Source organism: Ochotona curzoniae, unplaced genomic scaffold (genome assembly GCF_017591425.1).
Source record: "Ochotona curzoniae isolate NIBS_2020 unplaced genomic scaffold, NIBS_Ocur_1.0 scaffold_4701, whole genome shotgun sequence".
NCBI classification, from domain to species: domain Eukaryota; kingdom Metazoa; phylum Chordata; class Mammalia; order Lagomorpha; family Ochotonidae; genus Ochotona; species Ochotona curzoniae.
This window is the reverse complement of record NW_024467122.1, coordinates 15,479,070-15,498,782: the sequence shown is the minus strand read 5'-3', so window position 1 is coordinate 15,498,782 and position 19,713 is coordinate 15,479,070. Positions and strand designations below refer to the sequence as shown.

General features: G+C 44.7%; 1 protein-coding gene and 1 pseudogene across 1 annotated transcript in view; both read left to right on the top strand.

The window, feature by feature from the left end:
- TMEM260 (transmembrane protein 260) overlaps positions 1–19,713 on the top strand; it is a 54,819-nt gene that overhangs the window by 17,750 nt on the left and 17,356 nt on the right. Inside the window, exons 4-9 of the mRNA XM_040968492.1 lie at positions 7,797–7,974; positions 9,533–9,646; positions 13,151–13,330; positions 14,142–14,182; positions 16,946–17,029; positions 19,220–19,334. Of these exons, the coding sequence (XP_040824426.1) occupies positions 7,797–7,974; positions 9,533–9,646; positions 13,151–13,330; positions 14,142–14,182; positions 16,946–17,029; positions 19,220–19,334 (712 nt within the window). The remainder of the gene's footprint in view (positions 1–7,796; positions 7,975–9,532; positions 9,647–13,150; positions 13,331–14,141; positions 14,183–16,945; positions 17,030–19,219; positions 19,335–19,713) is intronic.
- LOC121148454 lies at positions 1,857–2,844 on the top strand (annotated as a pseudogene).

Below are 19,713 nucleotides of genomic sequence, written 5' to 3'. Positions count from 1 at the left end.
GGGACGCAGTGGGTGCTTCCAGTTTCCTGCTGCCAGTTGAAATCAGGACAGTAGATAAAGCAGGCTGGACAGACACATCATGCAGCATGGCAAGAGCAACTGCATGAGCAAAGAGAATGGAATCTTGGGCAATATCAGCTTTAAAGGAGTTAATGGCAAAAGAGGAGACACTCAGAGAAGACTAAGGAAAACACAGATCTTTAAAAAGACCAGCATGGGGTTGTGGGTCCCCTGGTGTGAGCTCAGTAGAGCTTGGCTGGAGGAGGGCTCCTCAGCAGCAATCAACACCACAGGGAATAATGGCAGAGGGTGCTAGAGTGAAGAGGGTGGAAACTGCTGTTGTGTGCACAGTGTGAGACTGATAGATAAGGAGCCTAGCCAGGACCGAGAGTTCTCTCCCATCCTTGGTTTGCTCTTGAGCCATTTATCTCTGACTCATTAAGGTGAAGCAAACATTCTGAGTTAATGCTCAGGAAATAGCAATGAAACAGTGTATTGAGACTGCCTTCCTCAAGGGTCAATAGAGGAGTTGAAGACTAGCTCATGTCACCCTTGGGTTTGTCAGCCTAAGGCACAGGCTCAGCCTGCTGCACCCTGGTGTGGGGGATCCCATCTCTTTGTTGGCCTGTGTGTGACACTGGGACGCCAGGCCACACACCTTGGTTCCCACCGTGTGCTCAGCCTGCAGCCATATTAATGCATGGCACCCAGCGACCAGTATGCTTTCATCATAATTATTTGGCATTAATGAAAATCCTGGGATTTTGGAGAGCAGCTTTCTTCAACTCTTTCTATGGTCCTCTTGCAACAATAGGACCTGGTTTCACTTAACTGGTGCATCTCCTTCCCTAACCCACTTTACACTCCCTGGTGTGACTTTAGCTTTCATTTCACATCTTGGCTCTTTGTTATCTTCTCCTTATCAGCCTCCAGTGGCTTTACTTCCTTCCCTATCCATCCCAGATCCCATGGCTGGGCATTCAGCATTCTTTCCCTCTTGTCCTGCTGTCCTCCTACTTAGGAAACCGCCTCCAGTGGACTCCCTCCAGCCCCTCCAGCCCCTCCAGGTCTGAGCGTGGACTGCTGCCCAAGAAGCTCTGGCTGTGTCACCACCAAGCTTGCATTTTTTCCCCCACAACAGAGGGTTCATATATCTCCACTTTTATTCACTCACTGATTTCCACGTGTTTACGTACTTGGAAAAATGATGGTTGATTCTAAACATAAAGCAAACATTTAAAGGCAGTGTTCAAGACAGTCTAGGGGGGATGTGAAGTTACACTTACAAGATGCTGTTGGAATCATACACATCCATCTAAATGGCAAAGCAGTGTGGGTTCGAGATAGGTCATATTCCGATCTGTGAAGATGCTCCCATGACGTCCTGCTCTGGGAGACAAACTCCCTCTCGTCTACTTTTTAAAAGTCTAAGAAAGCTTCAGCACCAGTCTTCACAATTTCCTCATGGTTTCCCTTGAGAACATGTTATAAATTACAATAAAGAGAGGAGATGATGTGTTCTTGGTGGCAGGCAATTGAGTCAGATTATGTCTAGCCAAAAAGAAATGCATTAAATGAAGTTGGAAAGAATACAGTTCAATACTAAAAACACGGCCCTACTTAAGAATTGAGCATAGGATCTAAATAACCATTTCACCAAGAAAGATAAAGCAATGACCAGTAAACCCGAAAAAGGGCACTTAGCATAACTAGCCATTAGGGAAATTCAAGTCAAAACATAGCAAGGAATATGCTTTTGGCATGTTAAGATGCCCATAACCTCCTTTCTGCGCTCCCGGCAAGGGCTCCACATGGCGATGTTGTCTTTGATTCCCGGCGTCAGGGAAGTTGTCGCAATGTCTGGAGCCCTTGACGTCCTGCAGACGAAGGAGGAGGATGTCCTCAGGTTCCTGGCTGCAGGAACCCACCTGGGAGGCACCGACCTCGACTTCCAGACCGAGCATCCTTTTGTAGATACAAAAGGAAAAGCAATGGCGTCTATGTCATCCACCTCAAGAGGACCTGGGAGAAGCTCCTGCTGGCAGGGAGAACCCTGCGGACGTCAGAGTGATCTCCTCCCGGAACACTGGCCAGAGGGCTGTGCTGAAGTTGGCTGCTGCCCCTGGAGCTACTCCCATCACTGGCCGCTTCACTCCTGGCACCTTCACTAACCAGATCCAGGCCGCCTTCCGGAAGCAGTGGCTCCTGGCGGTGACAGATCCCAGGGCCGAGCACCAGCCCTTCACGGAGGCGTTACATGTGACCTGCCCACTATTGCCATGTGCAACAGGGACTCTCCTCTGCACTATGACATTACCATCACGTCTGTGGGCTTGATGTGGTGGATGCTGGCCTGGGGAGTTCTGCGCATGCGTGGCACCATCTCCCCTGAACACCGTGGGAGGTCATGCCTGATCCCTGCTTCTACCGTGATCCTGAAGAGATTGAAAAAGAAGAGCAGGCTGCGGCTGAAAAGGCCGTGACCAAGGAGGACTTCCAGGGTGAATGGACCGCCCCCACTCCTGAGCAAGGCTACCCAGCCCGAGGTTGCACACTGGTCTGAGGGTGTGCAGGTGCCTTCTGTGCCCATCAAGCAGTTCCCAACTAAAGACTGGAGCGCCCAGCCTGCCACCGAACACTGGACTGCAGCCCCCACAGCTCAGGCCACTGAATGGGTAGGAACAGCCCCGGAGTGCTCTTAAGTGATCTCCAGGCTTTGAGGCAGAGGTGGAGTGAAGCTGACAAAAAAAAAAAGATGCCCATAACCTGACTGGAATACCTGGATCCGGTGATGTCTCCTTAACTTCTGCCTGTGCATCCTGCTAATAATGTGCACCCTGAGAGGCGACAGGTGGTGGCTTAAGTACCTGGGCCCCTTGCCACCCACATTGGAGACTCAGGTGGAGTTCCCCTAGCTCCTGACTTCAGCCTGGCTGTTGTGGCCAGGTGGGGAGTGAACCAGCAGATGGTAAATCTTTGTCTTTCTGTCTTTCAGAAAAAAAAAAGTGTGAAAAACCTCAACCAGATAGCAGTTCCTTCACTGGGTTGTCTATAATTAAAACGCCAGCTAGAGCCTCCTACGCCGCTGCTGAGAAACAAACAAAAACTTAAAATCCACTCCCCTCTTGTCATCAATTGACATGAAATTTTCCTTGAAGCTTGGCTCAATTTCTGAGCAGTCATTCCATGCAGAGGTGCTTTCGGTTGTAGTTTTGATTTATGTTTTATAGCTTCACTCAGTAGCCTCACGTGAAAGCCAGGTGAAAGAATATAATGGATTCTTCAATTGCAAAACCATTCTGGGTGGAAGTGGAGATTAGAAAGGGAAAATCCAGATTGTAGACCTTGCTGGTGTGTGGGACCAGCCTTGATAAAGTACAGAGCTAACCCAGTAAAAGTACAAGTTACCGCTAATCCAGAACGCATTGCATCACATGCCACTTAAACTGAAACAGCCACCGCTTACTACACTCTGTAGTGGACGAGGCCTGTGCAAGTCCTGGTCTTGCTGCCTCCTTTACAGCTTCCTTGGCCTCTCCAGGCCTAAACTTCCTCATTTGTGCAAAGGAGACAAATAGCATCTACTCGTAGGGTTCCTTGTGAGTCAAGCGAGTTAAAATAGGGAGTGTACCTAACGCAGAGAAGCCAGAAAACCCCATACATTTGAGCAAATTACTACCCAGCAATTACTGCTTTTCATTACACTTTTAAAAATTGTTTGTTGTAGATTCAGATTTAGAGGAAGCAGCAGGAATAGCCAATCTGTGTATTCTTCACCCAGGTTCCCCAGATGGCGGTATTTTGCCTCATTCTCGCTAGCCTTGACTGGTGTGTCTCATTTTGTTCTGTTCTGGATTACCAGAGAATAAGCCACAGGCAGAGTGCTTTGTTACCTCGCAGTGCTCCAGGGTATGTTTCTTAAACCCAGGAAGGCATCCTTACGGAGTCACAGAACACATCTTGGAATCAGGTACCCATCTGGGATGGCACACAGTTAACTGAGTCAGATTGTATCAGCGGTGCCAATCCTGTCCTTGGCAGCAGAGAAAGTCCCAGGCCACGCCTTTCAAATTCCTTTAGCATCCTTAGTCTTTCGCCCTCCCCCAGGGTCGTTGTTGCTGCTCACGTGTGTGGGGCTTTGGCACTTCTGACACAGGTGGGCTGGTTATTGTGTGGCGTGTCCTACAGCTTCAGTTAGGTCTAGGCCCCTTAGACATGATGTGACATTCTTTTGACTGGGTAAAATTGGGAAGATCATTTAGGAGGCACGTGTTTGCTTGTGCCATTCCTGGGGCTGGTCACTTGAGTCACATAGCTAAGATTGCGACTGCCAGGTCTCCTGCTGTAAAGTCACCACTTCCCCCTTTGTGATTAATGATGAGGCGATACTTTAAGGCTATGGACAAATTGTACTGTTTCAAAACTTTTTACCCACCAATTTGGCTAATTACTCTTTTTCATATAAAGTTGTGTTACTGTTATTTGAAAGGCAGAGTGACCGAGAAAATAGCTTCTGTCTGTTGGTTTACTTCCCAGGTGCCTGCAATAGCTGAGGCTGGTCCTCTCCCACATGAGTGGCAGGCACCAGACAACTTAAACCATCAGTGGCTGCCTTGGTGGGTACACTTCAGCAGGAAGTGGGGTCCGAGTGGAGGTGGGGACTGGAACCAAGTGTCGTGGCATCAGATGCGGCTGTCCCAAACTGCACCTTAACTGCGGTGCCAAACACCTACCGCTGAGGAGCGACTTGTCGCGGGGGATTTGAATTGCATCATTTCCTTTACAACTATTAATTGACCTTCTGCTTTCCTTTCTCCCATTTTTCTTCCTTGTGTCATCATAGAGTCTTGGATTCTTGGTTACTCAATGGGTTACAACCCGTTACTGTCATTATTTTGAGACTCAGGTTAGCTCCAGTTTGGCTGCGAGAGCCCCATGAAGCGGCTCATGTGCTGTTTACCATGTGGCCCTCCCTACCCCCAGTTCTTCCTTTCCAGTATCCGATGTTCCAGGCTCAGTTTGTACTCCAGCAGTGCCAGCCCTGTGGCCAGCCATCTCTCCAGGAATCCTAATTAATTAATTAAGTTTGGAGTGTAGGAAAGATGTTCATATTTTATGCTGACTTTCTAAAAGACAATATTGATGATGAAACCTAAAAGTTACTTTTAAACATGCTAAAAATACTTTAACTCATTCTCTCATTCACTAAGTTTTCTTTAACTCCAACTCAGATATCAAAATCAATGTTGGGAAAACACATAAAGACAGTTAAATGTTATAGGCTTTAGGAGATGGATTAGCAACCTGGTAATTGAAGAGGAATCGGAGATAAGAATCGCATTTGAATAAGCAGAGGGGAGCCAGAAGAACATACAGTTTAGGGGTACAGTTTGAGTGAAGGCATGACCCTTTCTGCAAGGTACTTGGGGTACCAGCCAGTTGCCGCAGAGAGCACGGTTGGGAATCAGTGGATGGATCGGGTCCTGTGATTAGGAAACCTAGGCTCCCTGTTGACTCATTTAGAACTTAGATTTTGGACAAGGAAGGGTCCTTTGGTTTGGGACTGAGTAGTCATCAGGAGAATGGTTTGGGAAACTTGGTATGGTGTTGCAGTGTGGAAGAGATTGGAAGACAGAAGACACTGTGGGGAACGAGTCACGTGACTGTGGCACAGCATCCCATATTGAAGTACCGGTTGGAGCCTCAGCTGCATTGCTTCCAATCCAGGTCCCTGCTAACACACCGCAGATAGCAGGGGGACCCTTGGGCCCCTGATATCCTTATTGGAGACCTCGATGAGGCTCCTGGCTCCTAACTTGAACCTGGACCAGCCCTGGCTATTATGGCCCTTTAACAAGTGCATCAGCAAATAGAAGATTGGTGTATCACTCTCTCTCTCTGAGAGCTCCCATTTCCCTCTGTTACTCTGCCTTTCAGATAAAGAAATCTTCCTTCAAAACATCATTGGGTCTAAGGTCATGAAAATAGAAACAGAAAGGAGTTGTCAAGTGTGAACATAAATTGAAAAGAAGAGATACCCTAGGGGAGTTGGGTCAGGATCCCTTGAGAATGAAGAACCCTGAAAGATGTAAGAAATTGCTGATTTTTTTTTTTAATGGGAAAGGAAATAGAAATCCAGTGTAAACAGAAACTCAAAGAAAAAAACAAGTTTGTGCGAGATTCATACGGTAGCTTCCTAATTTTTGTAGAAAATAGTATAGTTGGAAACTAGTAACTTGGGACCATATCGTGTCATTATTACTCAATATAGTGATGTTTGCTGAATTTTCTAGCACTGTTAGAGATAGATTCAGTGATGGCTTTAGTCTTTGTGGTTTTAGCTCTATGGTAAAATGGGACATCATTCCAGTGTGTTTAACCACATTACCAGTCTCAAATCAAACCTTCGCCTGTGGTTCAGATTCTTGATGGATTTCAAGTTCATGGCTCTTGTTGGCATTTAGGAGTGAGAAATTTGTTTCCAAATATATCATTTTGAGTCTTTCAGTGTGACTGAATATTTACGTTCTTATTCCTTTTGTTTAATTTTTTCTAACCTCAACTTTGCCTAAAGACAAGAGCATTAAAAAATAAGAACCTAGCAGGCCCAGCAACGGCTCACTTTACTAGTGCCAGTATCCTACATGAGCACCAGTTAATGTCCCAGCTGCTCCACTTCCCATCCAGCTTCCTGCCTGTGGTCTGGGAAAGCAGTTGAGAATGACCCAAAACCTTGGCACCTTGCACCTGCGTGGGAGACCTGGAAGAAACTCTTAATTCTTGGCTTTAGATCGGCTCAACTCGGCCTGTTGCAGCACTTGGAGGAGTGAACCAGTGGATGGAAGAGCTTTCTCTCTGTCTCTCCTTCTGTTTGTAAATCTGCCTTTCTGATAAAAATAAATTAATTAATCTTAAAAAAAATAGTAAGAACCTAGCTGTATAAAATGTTAAAACCTCCAAATGTGGCTGTCATTGCTACATTTTTTGTTATTTTTAAAGGTTCTTTTATTTATTTGGAAGAGAAAGAGAGAGAGAGAGAGGAGAGAGAGAGACAGAGCAAAAGAAAACAAAAACTTTCATTCATTGGTTCCCTCCCCAGTGGTCCTCTGGGCCTGGCCGGGCCAGTGCCAGAAGAGTCTTCCAGGTCTCCCACCTGGGTGTCATGGACCAAGTGCCTGGACTATATTCCACTGCCTTTTCCAGGCTGGTAGCAAGGAGTTGGATTGGAAGTGGAGCAGCCAAGACACAAGCTGGCACACATGTGGGATTGCAGGCATTGCAGGAAGCAGCCTTCCCCACTGTGCCACAAACACTGAGCTTATCTGCCAACTGCTGAGAGACCAAGATAGAAGATACCAAGTCCAACCATTCCCCTCCAGAAGTGAGAATGAGTGTTTTTGCTGTTTCATTCATTTTTGCTATCAAGCATATTTTATTCTCACCTAGTCCTTCTTTCTTCATGACTACAGCTGAGAAAACAACACGGGTTTGTTATCTCTACCTACTATCTGGGCAGGCTTTCTGAATCAACTTGAGCCTCAGGAGTCACATCTGAGAAGTGAACTCCATCCCTTCTGTGGGTTTGTCCTGTTCGTTTGCTGATCGTCTCACACCCAGCCTTCCTAATTAAAATCTGCTGGAAGAAAGTAATTACTTGAAATAACGTATTAACCAGAAAATGTGTGGAGGAGAGTGCTGGGCGACTGTCACAATTCTGCTGGTACAGTTTAGAAAAAGGAGAAGAAAGTCAGTTCTTTTTGTTGGGAAAGGAGATTTCATGTTATCTGTGTTTGCAGGCTTTCTGGCTCACGCGCTGGAGGAATCCTTGCTGCGGGGGTGTTTTCATTTTCTCGTCTAACATGGCAGTGGTCCATCGCAGCTGAGGTTTTTAGCTTCAACAATCTGTTTGTGGGGCTGCTGATGGCTCTCACTGTACACTTTGAGGAGGCATCCACTGCAAAGGAGAGATCAAAGGTAACTTATTTTGATCAAAGTGAAATCATTTTTGTTTTGTTTTAATTTTCAGCCAGACGCTGGATTTCTTTTTTAACTTTGGGTTTAGATACTGTTTATCTCGGCTGATGACTGACAAGGCAGCCTGGGCGGGTTGGCAGAGGAGAGAGGCTGTCAGGCCTCTGACGGCCCAAGAGGGACCACAGTAAGCCCAGAGGAAACGGAGCCCCCTCTCCTGCCTCGAGTGGAGAATGAGGGAATTATATGAGACACCCCCTGCATTCTGTGGGAAAGATAGGCACTGCCTACCGTGTGTGTGTGCGCGCGCGCTATCCTAGATTGACTCTGCCCCAAATATTACACCATTGTGGATTACTGTCTCAATTCCTCATTGTAAGAAGGTTGAATGATGATTTTTTTTTTTCATTAAAAAAAAAGAGAGAGAGAATCACATGTAAAATCAAAGCATTTCTGAAGACCTGTGGTGAATTCCAAGACAGCTGTCTTCAAAACCAATGGAAATGTGAAAGAATCTTGTTCTGTAGGAACTTAAGGTCTCCTTCATTAGAGAATGCCAGATCATCTTAGGGTAGCCCTGTGTCACCAAGGAGTACAGAAAAGAGAGCGTTGTGTTTTGTTTGTGGTTTCCACAAAAGATCTGTGATGCTATTAGAGGTTTTTATTATTAAATTTTTTTTTTCTGATTATGTTCAAGAAAAGAATATCCATTGCCATTTGTTAAAAACCAGTAAGACATACTTTACTCAGGTTCAGGTGTGGGGCCCTGCTGCTATGTGGAGTTGGTAGTAGAGGAGGGAGAGCAGGCTCAATTCCAAGTACAATAACGAATGGCTGGCCAAGGAATTGGGGTGGAGGTTGGCAAAGGAGAAGTTCACCGGGAGGAATCCTCAGGGCTCAGAAGGCCTCTGGCTTGGCTGACTTAACAAGATCCATGCAGAGGGCAGGCCGGGGTGGTGAGGCATGGCCCCAGCGGGGTGGAAGGTGCAGGGTTCAACGTGGTGTCAGATGTGATCAGATTGGAAGCGCTGCAAGCTCTGGCCGCATTGACTGAGGCAGCATTCTTATAAAGGTCTGTGACCTGTCTAGGACAGAGGTCACCTGAGAGCCCTGACCTCGGGGCCTGGCTAAGCTTGGGCAGAGGAGCTGGTCAAGGGAGAGTGTTGGTCAGCGGTGAAGCTACCATCTGTTCAAAACAGACAAAAACACTACCGAGAGAGAACCACGCTTCTCGGGGTGGGAAGAAAAAGCAAAGCAGAATTGCTGAGCTTCCGTGGCAGGTTTTACTGGAAGAAAAATGACACAACACCCTACTACTGCCAGGAACTTCCAAAAGTGAGTTTGAAGGCAGACACTTAAGATCAAACTACAATTGTTCAGCGATAATGAACATTATGAACAGAAATGACACTGATAAATGTTAGCGGCTGTTGACGGAGAACTGCCGTGTCTGGGAGGTAGACATGGGCCTGGCCTTTGGTAAAGGTGCCTGCCTTTAATAGAACAGAATAGCATTTTTGGTGAATTTTTAACTTACATATTTTTTTCTTTATTTTTCTAGATAGCCAAAATTGGTGCTTTCTGCTGTGGCCTCAGCTTGTGTAATCAACACACAATAGTGCTGTATGTTGTATGTATAGCACCTTGGATTCTCTTTCGACTTTTAAAAAAGAAGGTAGGTCCTTTCACATTGTAAACCTAATTTATGTTCTTTTATTTCAGTCCAGTGTAAGGGAACACCATCAGAAAGGTTGAGGCATAAACTTTTTATCTTGAGGTTTATGTAAAGCATAAATAATCTCAGGCCTTAACAATATTGGCTTAAGAAAATGGCCCGTAGGGAAATGATGCAGTATTGCTTATGGTGGCAAGTGGCCTCTTTCCTCCATGATTCTGACCAGCACCTCAGTGAAGACAGGCTAACGGACTTAACACGGCAATGTTCCGTTTCCTTCTGTGTTTGACAAGCATTCCGGGGCACCCTGCTCCTCCGTGCCTCCTTGGCACCTCAGCGTTGCTCTCGGGGCTGGGGACCCAAGCCCTCGACAGGCACAACATCCCCACTGCCATGAACGATCAGGACTTCTCAGATTAAGTTTCATTTTGTTTTCTCAGAACCTACTTCCCTAAAGTGAAAAAAGGACTGTTGTTTCTTCATCTGAAGAAACATTAATGAAAGCAGCAATGGAAAGCCGTACGGAAAACTGTCTGATGAGGCCCTGGGAGAGGGTGGTTTGCATCTGGGGCCGTGGAAGGATGAAAGCCCTTCGTCTGACTGATGTCCGCCCAGAGGCGAAGGAGCTCACAGACAACGCCACGCTGAAATCCTTTCACTTGCCGTATTTATTATATGGGGGAAAAAAACTCAGTTACATTCACTTGTCATTTTATTAGTTAATTACCCAGAGCTATCATCAAGAATTAGAAAACAAAATTATTACATAGAAATAGAGAAATAATTATGCCAAAACCTTAGGGAAACATATTGGCTATGCTCGGACACGTGTTTGCTTCTCAGCTTCTTGGCAAAAAAATGAAAAGCATAGCATAGAGGTTATAAAATTCCTACTGTGACTCAAAGTAAATAAAAGGCAAACGGGACAGCTGACGGGGAAGAGCAGCTTCTTGCTGGCACAGGCTGCTGTGATGTCAAGCCGTGTAAGTCATACTGGAAGGAGTGGGCAGTGTCCAGAATGGCACTTTTCTTGGAGTATCCAGAAAGTTCTTGATATGAACTGCTGATATATAAGCACTTGGCTGAAAATGACTACCTAGCATAAGAAGGCAAACTCAGTGATGGCTTTTATATCAAATTCAAAATGAGGAAGCCCCATTAGGTTTTTTTTTTTCTTGTAACTGGTGGATGCACAGGGCAGAGTGGGGTCAACAACAGGTCCATCCGTCCCAGTCAGCCTTCACACCCAGGCATCCGACAGGAGCAGACAGCGCAGCATTCTCTGCGAAGGATGCAGAAGGCAGGTGTTTGGTGCTTGTTAGTCAAAAGGAGAGCCGTACCCTTTGTAGGAGACATGCAGTGCTCAGGATGAACTAAGGGCATCAATGGTTTGGGGGTGAGATGAGGTTTTAGCGTAAATTCACATACCTGCGCTAGATGAGCTACTGATGAATATAGGAGAAATTTGGGAAACCAAGACTCTTAAGCATGCATTTCATTTCCATTGTTTAAATAGGTGATTTGAGGTAAAGCAAGAAGTCCCTAGTCATTCATTTCAATCACTTAAATTATGTGGGAAGCTTTTTTTTTTTTAAAGAAGGTATTATTTATTGATTTGAAAGCCAGAAAGGCAGTGCTCTTCCTAGCACTGGTTCACTTTCCAAATGTCACCAGCAGCCAGATGCAGGCCAGGCCACCGTCCGGAGCCGGGCACGCCATCTGGGCCTCCCACATGGGTGCAGGGAACCGAGGACTTGAGCCATCCTCTGCCGCCTCCCAGGGTGTGTTAGCAGGAAGACGGCTTGGAAGTGGAGTGAGTTCTTGCACTCGGGCATCCCCAGTAGTGGCTTAGCCCTCTGAACAACAGTGCTGGATCTGTCTGGGAAGCTTGAAAACTGTGTGTGTGCACATACGTGCACAGAGAGATAGGTATATATGTATACATGTGTTCCATAGGTCCATGGTATGTTTACGCAGATGCCTGATCTCGCTCTCTCAAAGAATGCCAGTAGGACTGATGTGTGGTGAGACAGACATGGGTAGTTTCATGAAACCCCGGTGATCGCCTTGGGGCAGTAGGACTGAGCAACGCTGCCAGGACCCTGAACAGCTTCGCCTGTGATGTCTCCTGCTTGTTTCTCACACTAAAGCAAACTTCTAGAGCAGCTGCATCTTGCCTTCTAAATTCATGTTTGTAATACTCAGAAGCTGCAACAATATAGATTAACTTTCCTTCAAACCCCTTTCAGAACAGCAAAGGCACGTGGTGAGATTAGATATTTCTACCCTCTTTTCATGCATTCAGATTTTATGTATCTCATTACTTTCTGTAGAAATCTCAAATGAAATCACTACTAAAATAAAAACACTTCATTTTCAATTAAGAATGTTTATTTGAAAATGCTAATATCAATCAGCTGCGAGTTCTGGTGAATGCAAACTTTGGTTCTTGTATTAATCCTCATAGGAGTTTCTCCGTTTTGTAAAGTGGAAGCTGACAGTTTCCAGGCACAGTGTGTGCGGGAGACCCCTCTTCCCAGTCACTAAGTCACCGGTGTCTGAACCTTTCTGGTGTCGCAGAGTCCACAGCGGTACTGCCCCTTGTCTTAGAAATATGCAGGTCTGACACAGAGGCGAAGACAGTGCTTGTGATAAGCTGTATTCCAAGTTGGCGTTTCTGGGTTCAAATCCTGGCTCTGTTCTGATCCAGTTTCCTCCTAATGCACATCAAGTTCTCGGGTTCATCCTGTACGTACCTTCCAGATGAGATGCCTGTATTGAGTTCTGTTCTGCTTCCTGGTGTTGGCCTGGCCCGGGCCCAGTTACGGTGGACATTTAGGGAGTGACCAGTGCATGGGAGATCCCTTGATCCTTCAAGTAAATGCATAAATAAATAAAAATAAATGTACATAATGGAACTGTATTCCCTCAAGCAGGGTAAATGGGACAACATTGCTACACAGGTTTGCTTTAATAAACGAAGGAGGGAAAGCATCTGGATGAGCCTGGAGGTTACAGAAAAACTCATTTATTCGTACCAGACATTTCCATGATATGTCCAAATGGTTGTGGAAAGAATGATGTTGGGAATGTGTAATTGTGATAGGGTTTGTTTGCAGCTGTGGTCTGCTCTTGAGAACAGTGGGGCAGTGAACTGATAGTGCAGCCATCTTTGTGACATACTCCAACTCAACCAGGCAAGTGGGTTATGTCAGCTGTGCAGTGGTTTGAAACATGACAGGTGCAGTAAACACGACATTCGAGAGTCTCGGCTAATATTTGCTTCCCTCAGATTCCACCTTCCATGCAAAGGAGTTCCTGCAAAGCTGATGCAATTTTCTAGTAATCCACAGTAATCAGAAGGCTTAGCATTGTACTCTATGGTGACTTAATATAAATGGAGAGATCAGCCCTGTGTAAACATATTTGATGTTTCCCCTGACGTTCCAAGATGCATCAACTAAAATTAACGTGGTCCTGCCAACCTCATGTGCTCCACTGCAGGAACTGTCCGTGGGCGTGGTGCTGAAGCTTGGCGCCTGCTTCTCTGCTGGTCTGCTGCCCTACGTCTACCTGCCAGTCTCATCCTACCTCGGCCAAGCCCGGTGGACCTGGGGAGACCAGACGACGCTGCTGGGCTTTCTGACACATTTTCTCAGGGAGGAATATGGGACATTCAGCCTGGTACATTTGCGTTTAAAACCCTTCAAAGGAAATAAATGTCAGAACTCCCAGTTCTCTGCCTGTGGCGGCAGCAAGATCTTTTATTTCCATTTTGTCTGTGACAAGCTTGTCCTTGGAGTGTGGCCTTCAGCCTGGGTTATAAAGCCATCAGATTTGGTCATGCCAACACTGCGGGGTTGTGTCCTGCACCTGCTTTCTGGGGTGACAAGCACGCAGAGGAGCCTGACCCTTCACCAGGGTGTTTCAGCCTTCTGGTGTTGCGTCCCACTCAGGACTCTTGGGCTGTGACTAAGTATATTCATTTGAAAGAGAGAGAATCAGAGATTTTCCATCCACTGGCTCACTCCCCAAATCGCCACCATAGCTAGGGTTGGGCCGGGCTGTAACCAGGAGCCAGGATGCCATGTGGGTCTCCCGTCTGGGTAGCAGGGGCCCAGGTATTTGGACCATCTTATGTTGCCTTCCCAGCAGCATTAGCGGGGAGCTGGATTACAAGTGGATCATTTGGGACACAAACCGGCAGTATCTGTCTGGGATACCAGCACTGCAGGGAAAGGATTAGCCTGTTATGCCACAGCCCTTCCCCGGCCAATTGTTGTTTTGTAAATTGTTAACTAGAGATGTCCATGTTTAGTTTTCACTGTTGCCTCTTAAAAAATTCAGTGATGCTTTGAGGTAAAGACTTTGAAGAAAGATACTGCAGTGTCCATTTAAAACATCTGTCTTTTAAACCAAAATCATTAGAATGCAATGGCCTCACAAAGCTTGCATCTAATACTTATGCAGATAAAATGTTCTTTTTTGTGTTTAGGCCAAATCTGAAGTAGGATCCAGTATGTCTGAAATGTTACTGTGAGTACGAAGTATTTGAAATTGTTTTTCGCTGAATTCTCTAGGAGTCCCTGGGTGTGGGCTCTGCTCTGTCTCTTTAAGAGGAGGTATCGGACATGCCGTTTGCATGTGGCCAGTTAACAGTTGTCAGGCATCCCATCCCTGTCTTCACTGAGAAAAGACTCAAAGTGAACAGTAAATACAACATGAAGAAGGATGTTAGGAGACCTCATTGAGTCTAGAGAATTAAATGTTTCACCTTCCAGTCGGATGCAGAGTTAGGCAGCGTTGTGTTGCCATATAGATAATTTATTCTTTGCCCTCGCTTTTGTATCACCTCGCCTTCTGCGACATTCTGAAACATTGTATTCCACACCAGTTGAACAGTTATTTTCTTGTCATTTCCATTTAAAGTATTTTAATTCTCTTAAATCTTTCACCATATTTATTTCTTGTCACTTCCTTAAGGCTGTTTGTATGAGCTCTGTTTCTGACGTACATATTTTTAACATCCAATTTTATTAGGCCCAGCGTGAGCAAGTATTTTTAATCTGTATTGTCCAGTAGTGTTCTTTGGAGAAGCGAGTTAATATTTATTTGCTTTGAAACCTACACAGATTAAGACAACTTGGAAAATACCCTTACTACTTAAAATATTTACATTATAAAATTTTGGAGGAAAAGAGGTTTCTATAACAGTAATGTAAACTTCTAACTAATTTCTGACTTGGTATCCCTGAGGCTACTTGAACAAATTATCGAGAAAAATCTTTTAACATTATATCTAAAGCAGATATAAATTCTTTTCTTAAAATTCTTATGTTATTTTTCTTAAAGATTTCTTTATTTTTATTACAAAGATTTACAGAGAGAAGGAGAGACAGAGAGAAAGCTCTTCCATCCACTGGTTCACTCCCCAAATGGCTACAATGGCTAGAAGTCAGTCTGCAATGAAACCAGGAGCCAGGAGCCTCTTCCGGGTCTCCCATGCAGGTGTAGGGTCCCAAGGCTTTGGGCAGTCCTCAACTGCTTTCCCAGGCCACAAGCAGGGAGCTGGATGGGAAGTGGAGCTGCCGGGATTAGAACCGGCGCCCATATGGGATCCCGGCGCATGCAAGGCAAGGACTTTAGCCACTAGGCTATCACGCTGGGCCCCTTAGTTTCCGTCATTTCTCTTCGAACAATTTTTTTTTCCTAATGCAAAAAAGGTACACAGTTGTTATCAAAATACAGGAAATACTGGTAGCTAAAAATAAGGAAACTAGGATTACCTGTATTGCCTTCTTCTTTCTTGTTGGGGAAAGGAGATATGAAGCTTGGTCTCCTTTCAGAGTTAAAGCCAGCTTTAGCACCACCTGCGAGCTTCACTCATTCACGCCTCACGCTCCGCGACAGCCTCGTGGGCTGCCCCTCGCTCCTCACCTTCCTGGGGCGCTGGTTGCAGCTGTCAGAATGACTGGGATATTTGGCCTTAACACATCGTGTGTGAGCTTGAAAGGCCCCTCCCCGGTAATCCTAGACCTTATGCCTAGCTCTCCTTCGTTACACAGTGAAATCATCTATTGGGCCGACTTAACTTTTTTTTTTTTTTACCCTAAAATAGCAGCAGTTAGATTCTGTCCCAGAATAAAGTGATGCTGTCTTATACCCACAGTGTGTGGGCATCCGGCCATCATGCAGACAGAAGGCTTGCTCCCTGCGCCCTCTGCATGGGAATCTGTTTCAGGTGGACAGGGCTATGCAGAAAGGCCACCGACAATGAACTTCAGAGAGAAATCCTTCAAAATTATGAACCCTAGTCATCTACCCTTCCCAGACAAGCAAATTAAATTCTTCCCCCTGCATATCTCTCAATTCCAAACCCTGTGCAGGGAAATTGTTGAATCTAACCTTAGGCAGTGACCACCATTTAGAGCTTACATTGAAGCAACGGATCTCCAAGAATTAATTTTGAGACGGACTTCATTTCTTTTGAAGAATGGTCAGAAATGGGCCTCATGCTGGAATCAATTTTTCGAGTGTGTCTGAAAAGGAGGAAGGATACTGCTTGGTGGTAGATGAGGCTCCATTAGTCAAATGCACATTGTGTGGTTTCCATAATGATGGCATCCCATGTTTTCCTGTAAAACGGCCAGAAAGGAGGAAAAAGTTCTCTGAGATGAAGGATAATACGAAACTGGAAGGTTCCTGGAGCAGTCGGTGTCTCAGCACCCACACAGCACCTGCAAAGTGTGCGTTAGTTAATGGGGAAACTGGCTTACTCATAGGGGGAAAAAGAATGTGTTCCCCTGAGACAGCGCAAGTATTTTCCGAACCAAACAATATAGAAAGCAAGGAAGCCTTTTCAGGAGGAAGATGACCCAGAAAGTAACACCACAAATCACTGGAATTGCTGCCGTTTTCTTCATACCTCGATCTCCAGAAAAATTACTCAAACTGAGTTTTGTTCTTGGTTGCTAAACCCCTGGACACTGGGTCTGTCCTGTCATGAGAAGAAAATTCAAAACTCAGTTTAGACAGCTTGTTAGCAAGCCCGTCGGGAACGTTACCCAGTGTACCAGCATCACACTGTTTGGCCTGATCCTGTCCCACGTGACGTGTGTTCAGTCATTGGAAAACATCTTAGAACAGTGTAACTTCAGTTTCAGAGCAGACAGTATTTTAAAATGTGGTTCCAAACCCTAAAATTGTTCAGTGTATACTTGAATAGATTTTACAAAGATTTTATTTGGAATTAAACATGTTTTCTGCTATCACTAAGCTGTTTTTTTGTTTATTTTACAGTTCTCAAATAACAAATATGAAGACTGAACTCTCATTCAATATCCAAGCCCTTGCAGTTTGGGCAAATATAAGTCTTGTAAGAAAGTGAGTATTATAATTCCTTTTCCTACATTTTTTCCCATGTTCATGAATGAATGTTTTCTATGTTATTGTAGTAGAGCATATTTTATAGTCCTGACCACTTCTATTAAGGTAAATGTATATTTAATTCTTGCTAACTTCCTTTTCCTTCCTATAAAAAGTCAGTATCTTTTTTTGATAATATATTATGGTCTCAATAGGCAACTTGAATGTTGTGGCACAGCGCGTTAAGGTGCCATTTGAGATGCTGGCATCCCATATGAGCAGCGGTTTACTGAGTCCTGGCTGTTACCGTACCTGGGAAGGCAGCTGACTCTGTCCCAAGTGTTGCAGTTCTGCATGGAGTTCCAGGCTCCTGCCCTCCGCTTGGCCTAACCCTGGTCACGGCCGCCATGTGGGGAGTGAACCAAGCAGATGACATTCCGTGTCTCGCCCTGTCTCTCTGTCACTCTTCCAAACAAATACATCTTTTTTAAAAGTCCATGCATTTATTATGTTTACATTGTGGTTTTATCATTGCTTGCTGTGCCCACAAGCAGTTATTTTGCTTGCTTTGCAGAAAAAACTACTATGTGAATTCCTCTGATGACAGAAGGAAGCTTAAAATTTCGCACTACTAGCTTCCATCAACTTAAAAAAAAAATTGATTGATTGATTTGGAAGGCAGAGCAACAGTGTAAAAGGGAGAGAGACAGAGAGTCAGCTCTGCCACCTACTGTTTCACAATCCAAAATGACCACAGCTGGCAGGGCTGGGCCAGGCCCAAACTGTGAGCCAGGAGCCCTGGCTGAGTCTGCCATGCGCTGGCTGGGGTCCCAGCACTGGGCCATTACTCACTGCTTTTCCAGGCATATTGGCAGGGAGCAGGCCTGGAAGTGGAGGAGCCAAACTTGAAATGTCACTCCAACATGGATGTCAGCATCGTGAGTGGCCGCTTAACCCACAGTACCACAGTACCACAGTGAAGACCTCAGGCCTCTGAACATGCATTAATTTTTCAGTCATTTACTTTCCAGGATATGTATAAGATATCTGCAAAGAGAAAATGTGTATTGTGACATAAGTGTGAATCAATATCCAAGTTTTGGGCCCCAAAATAAACTTACCTGTTTTTTAAGTTTTATTCATGTGAGATGCGGAGAAAGAGAACAAGTTATAACGTGACAGAGAGCAGGAACTCATTGCTTGTTGGTTCCTCAGATGCCCGCAGTGATGGCAGGAAGAGGCAAGGCCAGGAGGCAGGAGCTTCGGCCAGGGCTCCGGGGAGGTGACAGGCATCCTGGGACCTGGGGCCTCACTGCTGTCCCCTGGGCTCAGCATAACGGGAAACTGGGGTGGGACTCTAGGGCCGGCGATGGACCCAGGTACATGGTCACCGCAGCCCACAGCCAAACCACCGGATTAATACCCATGCCCTCAACCTGTGAACCTGTGTTTTAACACCTTTTTTTTTTTTTTGCATCAACTTAAAATATTCTCATGTTTGTAAGTAAATGTGTATATGTACAAATCCCTATAGTTTTGTTTGCGTAACATCTTACAAACATTTCCCATATCCTAAAAATTGTTTAAAGTAATTTAAATATCTGTGTAAGATCCCACCCTATGAGCAGAATAGAGCCAATTTAAAATGTTATTCAGTTTCAGGTTCTTTACGTTGCCTGCATTGTTTCCACTGCTATAATAACAGCACGTTTGTGGATTAATTTTTATGTACATTTCTGGTTATTGCTTGGAGATTTATTCCTGTCAATAACCGCATCAATGACTACGAACACCGTGGAGAGATACTATCAAATTAACTTTTTTCAAAAGATTACACTGATGTGCATTTTCATTTCTGCGTTCCTACCTAACGTCAAGCTTTGTCATTTCAAAACATTTTGAGCACAGAAATATTGTTTTGATTGCTTGTTAAATGTAACAAAATTGGTAGTTGTACTTGGTCTGCTATGAATGTTAACTTTATATCTTCTTGCCGCATAGTTGCAAGCTGTTTACAACATATAATTCAGGTTCATCAGGGATCTGTTTCAGTTTCAATTTTTCAACTTCAGATCCTTCTTTGTTCTTAGTTGGAAATGCGATGTTTTAGGATTTGACTGTTTTTTCCTTAATAGTTTAAGGCAATGCATTATTATTACTGCTATTCTTACAGATACATAATTTTGAATATATTTCTATTTTTTGTAGGGACAAACAGAATCAATCATTAATATGGCTTTTTACTGGAATGTTTTGCATTTATTCATTGTTCTTTGCTTGGAGGGCAAATTTAGATATTTCAAAACCGCTTTTCATGGGTGTGGTAAGTTTGGCTTAACTCTATCCTTCGACCAAAAGTTGACCACCTTCATTTCTTCTCCCCTCTCCTCCTACCCCTTCCTCCGCCCTCTCTCAAATTAAATCAATGAATGAGTAAATTTTAAACAGTTAAAATTATTGAACGATCAAGGCTGAAGCCTCTTCAGGGAACAAAAAACTACATTGTTAACACAAATTAAAAAAAATGATTCTAAGATAAAAAGTTAGAAGTTGCGTGTGTGTGTATGCATGTGTATGTTTGTGAATATTGGTACAAGTGTATTTTTCCTAGATTTTTTTTGAATAGCTGTATTGTTGTTGCCATTGCACTGCAGTTCCAGCATCCTGCTAATGCTGTCCTAGGAGGCGGCAGACAGTGGCTC